At 40.2% G+C, this 10919-nt stretch overlaps 2 protein-coding genes across 4 annotated transcripts; both read right to left on the minus strand.

Moving 5' to 3' along the window:
* Positions 1–587: 587 nt before the first annotated feature.
* LOC121761092 lies at positions 588–1853 on the minus strand. The gene is made up of 2 exons (XM_042156683.1): positions 1589–1853; positions 588–1246 (listed from the first exon to the last, which is right to left on the minus strand). The coding sequence occupies exons 1-2, from the start codon at positions 1620–1622 to the stop codon at positions 810–812; spliced, it is 471 nt and encodes a 156-aa protein (XP_042012617.1). The 5' UTR covers positions 1623–1853; the 3' UTR covers positions 588–809.
* A 347-nt stretch (positions 1854–2200) lies between these two features.
* LOC121762709 (protein NRT1/ PTR FAMILY 8.1-like) lies at positions 2201–5969 on the minus strand. Of its 3 annotated transcripts, none has more exons than XM_042158670.1 (5): positions 5774–5969; positions 5352–5498; positions 4121–4338; positions 3297–3850; positions 2201–3220 (listed from the first exon to the last, which is right to left on the minus strand). In XM_042158670.1, exons 2-5 carry the CDS (start codon positions 5455–5457, stop codon positions 2386–2388), a joined length of 1713 nt encoding a protein of 570 aa, XP_042014604.1. In that variant the 5' UTR covers positions 5458–5498; positions 5774–5969; the 3' UTR covers positions 2201–2385. The 3 variants fall into 3 exon arrangements, with proteins under 3 accessions (XP_042014604.1, XP_042014605.1, XP_042014606.1); XM_042158671.1 differs by having other exon boundaries at positions 5679–5969; XM_042158672.1 differs by having other exon boundaries at positions 5666–5774.
* Between the last annotated feature and the right edge of the window lie 4950 nt (positions 5970–10919).

A 10919-nucleotide genomic window follows, 5' to 3' on the forward strand; every position in this document is an offset into this window, starting at 1 on the left:
GTGTCGATAACGGGTTCGTGTCAGGTGTGGGTCGTGTTCGGATTTGAAGGTAGCAGGTCGGGTTCGTGTTCGGATTTACAGTTTCCTTAACAGGTCGGGTTCAGGTTATGCCTTATTGGGTTGGGTCATTATCAGGTTGACCCGATAACGACCCAATCCGCACGATTTGCCAGCCCTACTCTTGAATCGAGCTGTATATCACAAATGAGAAAGAATGAATGAAAACTATCTAACTAACAACCTTTATATTGAATCTAACGGCTAGTACAATCAACGGCCAAGATTAGAACTAACTAATCCTAAAGAGATCCGACGGCTGCTGAACTTCGACGGCTTCTTCATTCCATTTCCAGCTCGTGAGCTCAATCAAGCTCAGTAACTCGACGATCAATCACACATACAACACATATTAATTGAGTCATTTTACTATTTTAGGAAGTTTCAAGTTAATTGAGTCATTTAAATTTTTAGCAAAAAACAATCATCTCTCTTACTTTATTCTCTATTAGTTTATTCACCATCCACTTAGCACACTATTTTTAATCTCCATGCTGAAAAGAAACACCTCAATAAACAAGGAACGGAAGGAGTATAATTTTTAACCCATGGTTAAATATTAGTAACTGTAGATTTGTAATCAATGAATCCAAAAGTCCACGAGTGATAATAAAATTGAACTTATTACAACCTTTCAGCCATATATATGTGGCTCCAGCAACCATACCAGCAAATGGTTGGTTATTGATTTGTAGTTGGCAAAACATAGCATCACAATTTCAACTAGAAAAGAGCTCCAAACCCAGCTGCATTCATTCAACATCAAATCCTTTCTGTTGCAGCTCAGATAGAACCTCATTCCTCATCCTCATCCACAGCTTCATAGCCTCTTGATCCAGCTTCTTGTCCTGCAAATCCTTCTGAAAATTGTACGAATCTTTATCCGTTTCGATGATCCCTTTAGGGCCGATGGTGGTCCCGATCATCCCTCCCTTGGCAACGAACTCCTCCATCGCCTCTGCATCACCCGGGTAAGGGAACTCGCGGCGCTCGTACAGGTGGGCCAGCTCCTTCTCCTCCTTTGGCATCGGCTTCAGCGTCCACCACCCAAACGGTGACGTCTCGTTCAGAAACCACACTGCTCCAAACAGAGCATAAGTGCTTATCAGAGCTTTGCCTACTTGCTTCCAGAAATGATGGTCTTCCTTTCCAAGCCCCATTTTTTTCAGGTATTTCTCTGCTTGGGACGCTGCAAAAAAAATGGGCAGAAATCTTGGATTACCACTTTGTGAATGTTTCAATTTGGCGTTTTTAAAAGGTTAATGCTTGTAAACTAAAATTGAGGTTCGTAAATAAAGAGATAAATAAAATGTTAGTGTAAGTTAAACTATTTTTAAGCGCAAAAGTATCCATTTTATTGAGAATCTTAGTGAGGCATTTCGTCGAATAGGTGGAGGGCATAATGCAACCGAGTTCAGCACTGAAGAATGATTTTTATGAAAAAACAGATGAAACAACAAAGGTTACAGGAAAGATTCAAAATCAGAAGCTTAAATAGCCAAATAGTGAGTGGTTCTGTGAGATCATCTACCTGCGTCGGGCTTTTGAAATCGTTTCAGAGGCATTTGATGACGATTTGAGGCGACAAATTAGGTATCTACTAGAGCGATCGATACTGAATTCTTCTCAACTCCAATTTCTGTGGTAGTTTAGAACTTGGATACTTATTTATTAATGGAAAAATAATACAGTAAAATTTTGTAAACTTCAGATCATTCCAGTAAGCATATTTAAAAAATGCCCACATTCATCCTTAAAAAAAACTCCCCCGTCTCAACTAAGGGACATATTTTCCTTCTTAATTTCTCCAATTAAATAACACATTTCTATTTTTTAATAACTTTTTCTCTTAATAATACACTCAGCCATTTTTTTTCTCTACAATTAAATATACAATTCTTTTCTCTCTCATTTAATAGTTACACCCACTCTTTCTCTCTAATTAACTACATTAACCAACAACTCCTAAAATCTCGTGCCGACAAAGAAATGTGTCTCTTAGCCGGGACAGAGTACTAAAATTATTTCATTTTAATTTATCTCTTAAAATTATGTATTTTCTAATTTAGAACAATAAAATGCACATTTTGATGGCGGTTCAATTTCACATTTTGGTGTAGTGTGTAAAGCAAACAATCAGTCATGGTTAAAAAAACAAGCTTATTCAGGACTTGACAGGCAATAGTTACTGATAATGAACATCTTACATCAATTTGCAGATAATAGCTTATATGCACAACAATGAAATCCTTAGGCCTAACTTACAACAACCCATTTTGGTGAGTGAAGTATGCAACACGAAGATCCATCATCTGTGCTTACAAGCCATCAACGAAGCGTTCCAAGCGGCTTCTTGTACGTGTACCACTTGGCAACCAACATGAAGATGCCCAGATTGAGCACGCTCAGCCCGGCCAGGAGCCAGTAGAAGTAGTGGAGGTGGCCGTGGTTGAGGTTGTCCGGTATCCACCCGGGCTTCCCATGGCGCGTGCTGATTTTGGTTACGATAGTCACCAGCAGAGTGCTCAGATAGCTACCAAGAGCCACGGTCGTGAGCTGAAGGGCAGAGCATAAGCTTCTCATAGCATCAGGCGCTTGCTCGTAGAAGAACTCAAGCTGCCCTATGAAAAAGAACACCTCTGCACACCCTATGATGAAATACTGAGGAACCTGCCAGAAAATCGATATGTCTATTTTATCCAGCTCGTACAAGTTGTGCCTTCTGACATAGCTTAGCCTGATGACCTCGAGAATCCCAGCCGAGAGCATGGAGAAGATGGAGATGAAGAGGCCAATCCCCATTCTTTGGAGCTGAGTGATCCCATTCTTGTGCCCGGTGAGCTTTCTGGATACAGGAACGATGAGCCTGTCGTATATGGGGACCCAGAAAAGCACGCTGAGAGTGTCAAAGATGCCCAGAGACGCTTCCGGGATTTCAAATCCCCTATTCCCCATCTTTGTATACATTGTTAACCCTTGCAACACAAACAAAGTGCCCATTTGGCCATATACCGTGGAAAAGATGATCCCGGTTGCCCATACTGGAAGAAGGCGTATGATGGCCTTCAGCTCCTCCACTTGTGTCACCGTGCAGAGCCTCCACGGATCCACCAAGCCCTTTACTATGTCTGATTCCGTCTGCACTGCAGCCTTGTCTAAGAATCTGCATTTCACCATCAAAAAGACTCAGTTTCTAGATGATTTTAGTGGCTAGCAAGATTGATTAATCATCAATTTACCTAAAATCTTTGGTATGCTCGAGCTTCCGGCTTCCCTTGATCGCAGAATCAGCATCACCGGTTTCATACAATGACTCCTCGTTAGCAGGAACCTCAACATGATACTTCCTGAAAGATGCTACCAGAACTTGGCAGATACGTGTAAGGGGGCTTCCCCCTGGTTTTTGATTCCGGTACAAACGAGTGCCTGAGAAGAAGAACACAACAGCTATTGCCATGGCCACTGTGGGGATGCCAAACCCCCAGTTCCAGCCGACGTTCATTTGCACCCAAACTAGGACAGAAGCAGCAACCAAGGCACCAACATTGATCGAGAAATAGAACCAGTTGAAGAAGGAGCTTTTGTGCTTCTTCTCAACCTCGTCATTGTCCTCAAATTGATCCGCTCCAAAGGAGGAGACGCATGGCTTGATCCCACCTGTCCCGAGGGCTATCAAGTAGAGTGCAATGAAACATACTACAGATTGTATGGTTGTTGCATGGCAATCGTCTTTCCCATGGCAAGCTGGTCTCAGGCCTGGGATTGATGCTGATAGTGTCAACAATGTCATCCCCTGAATCAGATCAATTACTCGTCAAATTTTTTTCTCATGTTGTGAAAAAATTTCAGACATAAATTTTAAATATAGCTAATAAACAGAACAGCACAGAGGAATCAGAACCCGTGTAGAGAATGATCTGACTACTTTGAGGTTAGGGTTTTCACTAATAAACATGTGATAAAGTTACATAATTACCATCTCATTATGTATGCAACTCAACTTAGAAACAAATCGAGATTGATTCTAACTTGAATTATGCATAACTGAACCATGAAAACTTACAATAACATATATGATGGAAAACAGTGCAATTGTGTAATATCTTCCAAGATATGCATCGGCCAGAAAGGCTCCAATGAGTGGTGTTATGTAGCACGTCCCTCCCCAATTGGTGACATTGTTGGAAGCAGTGGTGCTGTGTTGGTTGAGGTGCTTCTTGAAATAGACCACCAGATTGGAGCTCATCCCATAGTATGCCAACCGCTCACAGCATTCATTGCCTTTTGTCACAAATTCATTGGTTAAACGTAGAATCAGCCAGGGATCATTTGAAAACACACGCACACATAGATAATTTGTTCAATTTCATCTCACCACAGAATACATCAACGAAAGTAGAATAGGGGTTACATAGCAATATAACCAGGGATAATTTGATCTCACACATTTTACACACAGAAAATCATTTTCAAGGGTCAATTTCACACACATACACACACTATCATCATCAAGAAACATAACTTGTGGTCCGAAGATCAATTTCAAGGTTCATTTTCTCATATGAACACACAATAACCATCTAGATAACTGAACATGTGGTGATAAATTCATCTTCAAGGTTCATTTCACACGCACACATACAATCATCGTCCATAAAAGCAAGCTTCTAGTCATAAAATCATTTTCCAGGATCATTCCACACACACACTATTCAAGACGAACATATGGTAAGAGAATCATCTTCAAGATTCATTTCACTCAAACAAGCTAAAACATACACATGCACATGCACAATCATCATCCCTAAAACCGAGCTTCTAGTTGTAAAATCATTTTCAAGGATCATTCCACACACACTCACGCTATTATCATCAAGAAAATAAACATGTAAGAAAATCATCTTCAAGGTTGATTTCTCACGCACAAGCTAACACACACAATCATCATGCATAAAATTGAGCTTCTAGTCACTAAATCAATCTCAAGGACCATTCAACACACACACGAACACACTATTATTATCAAGAAACTGAACTTATCGTGAGAAAATCATCTTCGAGGTTGATAATTCACTTCACACACACACTATTATCATCAAGAAACCGAACTTGTTGTGAGAAACTCACCTTCAAGGTTGATAATTCACTTCATACACACAAACTCAAAAACACACACACACACACAATCATCATCGAGAAATCCTACTGTCAGAGTTTAGCTATCACTTCCCTAACCCAAGAACCAAAAAACAAACCAACCGGAAAAAAAATTGATAGGATGTGGCAATATTCACCTAAAATATAAGGGCAAGCTTTCCATGTTCCCGTCTCGCTCCTCTTTGCAGGATTACCGCGGAAATCAACCGTCCCATCTTTAGTGTACGAATCATCCTCCGCCATAGCAGCAGCTCCACTCTACGCAATTCTCCCCCTCAGCAACCCTGAATCTCCAATTCACAACAATTAATTTCTTCTTCAATTTTTTACTATATAAACCAAAATAGGCCAAGAAATGGACAAACGAATAGCTCCAAAAAAAAATTAATTAAAAAAATAGTGCCGAATGCAGAATCTCAAATTGATCGAACAATGCGTAGACGGTAATTACAGCAGTAGATTACAAAATCAAGCACAGCAAAAACAATATGAAGCCTGAGCCAAGTGGGAATCAGCCGAAACATTAGCTACGCCTACTTGTAAGGCACGATGAAGTTACCTCGATGATGTGAGGTGAGGGAGAGGGATGGTTGTGTTGTTTTGTTTTGTTCACAAAAGAGTGAGAGAAGTTGACTTGTTTGATGAAATGAGTAAGAGAAGAATCTACAAGTGGACGAGACTGAGAGTGGGAACGCAGAAATTTTGGAAAAGAAAAATCCTCGTAGCTGTTATCAATTTTTCATCTTATTTTTGAAAGAAACCCACCACCACTATTTTCCGTCATCATTCTTTGATATTTATTTCGACGATGATCACCGACGGAGCGCCCTAAAGCCCGCTCTATGCACCGCCACGTCAGCATTTTATCTTCCTGCTATTCCACCGGCAGTGGGGCGGGCCCTATATGTTTTACTATTGTTTTGTTAATTAATTTAAATGTTTTCAAATATATAAATGTAAACTAATTAAAAAACACAACGATTAAATAGAAACGACAAATAATACATTGATTATTCGCGAATATTGGGCCCTCATTGTAGCGCTCGGCGATGCGCTCCCAGTACGTGAGCTGCTTTTGGTTGTTCGTGAATATTGGGTCCTCCGATATATCCACCCAACACCTCGCCAAGACTAGGGTTTCATCCGGCTGGTAGTTCGTACGGCCGGGGGCGTACTCTTCATTCGTTGCCGGAGGTGGCAACTTGTACGCGCGGTGCTTGGTCTGCTTCTTTCTGGCAGGGGCGGCAGCGGCCGAGGGCTCGTCGGCGGAGGGGCGGCGGCGGCGGCGCGACGGGAAGGGGCGGCAGGGCGAGTTGGAGACGGCTCCATGTCAGAGAGACCGTACGAATCCGTACTAAAGTCGGGGTCGTACTGCGTGTTGTCGTCGAACGACCGATATTCGACAGGTTGTGTACCCGACCACCGTGCAGCATTTCCAAATATCGGGCTATCAGGACTTGAGTATCCACCAGAATCCATTTTATAGCGTAATTTGAGAGTTGAAAAGTGAATCGAAATGTTACAAATGAAATCTGAGGATGGGGTATTTATATAAACTAAATTTTCGAATTTAAAAAAAAAACTAAAATGCGTTGCATCGTCCGCGTCGCCCACAGTGGGCGGACGATGGCGCGGACGATGCCCTATCATCCGCACTTCGTCTGCGGACTAAGCTTAGGGCGCGGTCGACGCATCGTCCGTTGTCCGCCCCATTATGGATGCTCTAATGGTGGAAAAGTATTTAACTTTTTTTTAAATAAATAAATTAATCGGTAATGGAGTATATTTATTGCAATTGCTATTAATAATTACTCCTGCCATTTCATTTATAATAACCCGAAACTATCGAGCACGCATATTAAGAACTTTGTACTTGTTTAAATCAGAGCACCCACAACCGTGCTCTTGCCAACGAGCACGGTTGTGGGCCCGGCTCCACTTTTTCTGCCTGCTCTTAGGCAAGAGCACACAACACCTACAGCTGTGCTCTTTCGCAAAGACGAGCACATGGGTCCCACCATTCCATTATTCAATTTAAATAATAACATTTCCACAAAATTAAAATATATTACACATACCCAGAATAATATTACAAAATACATTAAAAATTACATAATTAAAATCCTAAAATTTAAATTTTTCATAATTAAACTCCTAAAAATTAAAAATTACATAATTAAATTCGTAAAATTAAAAACAACTCACTACTCGTTGCCGAATTTCGTCCACATGTGTTTGATTAGGACTTCTTGTTGCTCAATGTGGGTTCAGGTATCGCGCATTGTGTGCCTTGTTTCGGTCCTCTCACCCACCGTTGTATGCACACCTCGGCGTGGGGGAGACATCGCGGTTGAGCTTCCGGCTTCATCCTCGTCGTAGAAGCTAGCCACCCTCGGTCCTTCGTCGGCTATAATCATGTTGTGTAAGATAATACACGTGTACATGATGTCGGCGATATTATTCACGTACCACAGCCGAGCCGGGGTCTTCACAGTGTTGAATCGGGCTTGAAGGACCCCAAAGGCCTTTCGACGTTTTTCCGCTCGGACTCTTGACGCTGCGCAAAAAGAACCCGTCTCGGGTCTTGCGGGTTGCTGAGCGTCTTCACGAAAGTCGACCACCTTGGGTAGATACCATCGGCGAGATAGTAACCCATGTGGTATGTATTTCCGTTGACGGTGAAGTCGATCACCGGTGCTACACCATTCAACACATCATTGAAGAGGGGTGAAGAATAGAGCACGTTCAAGTCGTTGTTGGATCCGGCAAAGCCGAAATATGCATGTCAAATCCATAGGCGGTAGTCGGCGACCGCTTCAAGGATAAGTGTTGGGCCGCCGCCTTTGTGGCCGCTTAAGTGTTGCTCCCTCCAAGCAGTCGAGCAATTCTTCCACCTCCAATGCATGCAGTCAATGCTGCCAAGCATTCCGGAAAAGCCATGGACTGATTCGTGAAGACGAAGCAACCGTTGGCAATCATTGGTGGTGGGTGCCCGAAGGAATTCATCCCCGAAAGTTGTACGAACGCCCTCGCAAAAAAATTCAGACAAAGGATTCCAGTGGACTCACCGACATGCGAATACTCGTCGAAGAGGTCGGCCGTTTGCCCAGTAGCGAGTTGTCGGATGGCACACGTACACTTCTGCAACGCCGAGATACTTTGCCGACCGGCTGCATCTGGACCTGTCTGGAAGAATTCAACACGGGCGGACAAAGTGTTGACAATACGCATAAACAAGCGCTTTGACATGCGAAAACGACGCCTAAATTAATCTGCCGGAAACCGCGGCGGGTCGGCAAAATAGTCGGCAACGAGCCTTTCGTGGGCTCCCTCCCGGTCACAATGAATGTAGCGGCGAGTTGATCTAGTTGGTTGAGGAGGAGGGACGGGGGTATTCGATGCGACATATGCTTCATAAGCGGCACAATGTTGTTCGTAGTATTCTTATTCTTCGCGCTCCGCTTCCGCAATGAGATGGGTGAAATCCATTTGAGGTTTTGAGTGAGAGATGAAGGTGTAGATAAGTTGTATGAAAATTATGAATGAGAGATGATTTGATGTGAAAAATGGATGATGAATGTGTGCATTTATAGATGATTTTGGGGGAAAATAAAAATAAAAAAAATACAGAAAAACGGGCAAAAAAAGGGGCATTTTTTGGGATTGGAAAAATATTTTTTTTGGTATTATTTTTGTTTTTTTTTAAAAAACATTTCCAACAGATATGCCGTTGGCCAATCACACACTGCCACGTCGCCTGCTCGCTGGCACGGACGTGCTCGATGCATCGAGCAGCGCCGTGCCAGCGGTGCGAGCGCAGTGGCGGACACCGTCTCCGTACCGCTGGCACGGACGGACGGACGGTGGGTTGCTCACCGTTGTGAGTGCTCTAAAAGGACTCCCCTTATTAAGAATTTAAGACACTAGTATTTTGTATTTGAGCTGTTTGAAATGATAACTATAGTACAATCATTATATTTAATGTACCACAAAAGTATATCAGTATTTTGTATTTGAGCTATTCAAAATGATTACTATAGTACAATTATAATGTACCACAAAAGTATACTACTATCAATTTTTTTTAACATGACGTATATTTAATTTTATAATCATATTTTATTTATTAAAAATCACACTTCTAAATAAGTACGACTCTTGGGAACACCATTTATCTACTCAGGTGGGGTTGTCATGACTAATATCATAAGACTACCCATTTAGGATTAAGTTGTGAGATTATTTTAATTGGAGGGGGAGGCTATGACTAATTATCATGAGACTATCCATCTAGGATTAAGTTTAAGGGTTCAATCTTATAAACCAAACATGATACATATTTAATTATGAGATTTAATCTTGTCAACCGAACACCCCCTCAAAATACATCTACCAATGATTTTCTTATAATCCACGGAAATCAAATAAATTACTCCTATTTTCGTCTAAAAAAGTAGTCACATGACTCATATCAATAGTGACGTAAATAAATAGATACTCCCTCCGTCCACCATTAAATGTCTCGTATATGACCGACACTAGTTTTAAGAAATTATTTGACTTTATGAAGTAAAGTGGGTAGAAAAGTTGGTGGAATGTGAGACATACTTTTATATATTGGTTTTATAATAAAATGTGAATGAAATAAGTTAGTGGAATGTAGGGTCCACTTACCAAATATTGGTAAAAGTGAAATGAGACATTAATTGGCAGACAGACGAAAAAAGAAAAAATGAGACATTTAATGGTGGAAGAAGGGAGTAAAAACTAATTTTAATGGGAGACCAAAAATGAAAAATGCGTCTATTTCATGGAGTATTAGTATACCGGTAAAAATACAGTGGAGTATATATTCTGTTAATAAAAAAAGCTTGGACAAAATTTTCTAATGGCCATCCGTTTGAGTCATTTGACAGTGTAGAGTTGGGTTTATTTCTTTGTTTGAGATGGAATCCCGACATCAAATTAATACTGTCACTTTTAGTAGAGTAGAACTTTTTGTTTATGTACATATGTTCCTATTTTCGTGAATGGTGATCGAATATTGGAACTAGAATAATGAATAAATAATACTAAGAATATTGTTTGTAAACAGATATTCTCTGCATCCCATTAAAACTGATTCATAGTAGTATTATTTTTTTGAATGCCACACTTAAATTACTCACTATTATGTTAGTAAAAATAACTTATTTTATTTTCTTTATGTCTCAACTTTGTTTTCTCTTTTATTTTTTTTCATTTATTTACTCTTTTATTCTTTCTTATTTTATTCTTTCTTCACTTAATTTATTAACATCATCTTTCTTAAATTTTGTGATAAAAGAAATGAATCTTTTTAATGGGATGAAGGAAGTAGATATTTGGATTTTGGGAGATGATCAAACAAAAATGATGTTAATTAAAATTAAACGAGTAAATTGATTTTTTTATATGGTGTATTACTAAAGGAAATTATCAATATCAACTGAAAAATCTATCATGGAAAAGAGTATCGACAAAATTATTATTGTGCGCGTCACTTTATATGGAAATATGAAAGCATGATATTTCTCCTCCTTGTCTTTGAATATTCATGAATGAAGAGCTGGATGATCATAATTTATAACATCATTGTCAACAGATAACGATGACTTAATTAAAGTTGCAACGTCATGACATAATAATAATAATCAAATTCCCAATTTTCTTTAAATATTAAATTT

Source organism: Salvia splendens, chromosome 13 (genome assembly GCF_004379255.2).
Source record: "Salvia splendens isolate huo1 chromosome 13, SspV2, whole genome shotgun sequence".
Taxonomy (NCBI): Eukaryota; Viridiplantae; Streptophyta; class Magnoliopsida; order Lamiales; family Lamiaceae; genus Salvia; species Salvia splendens.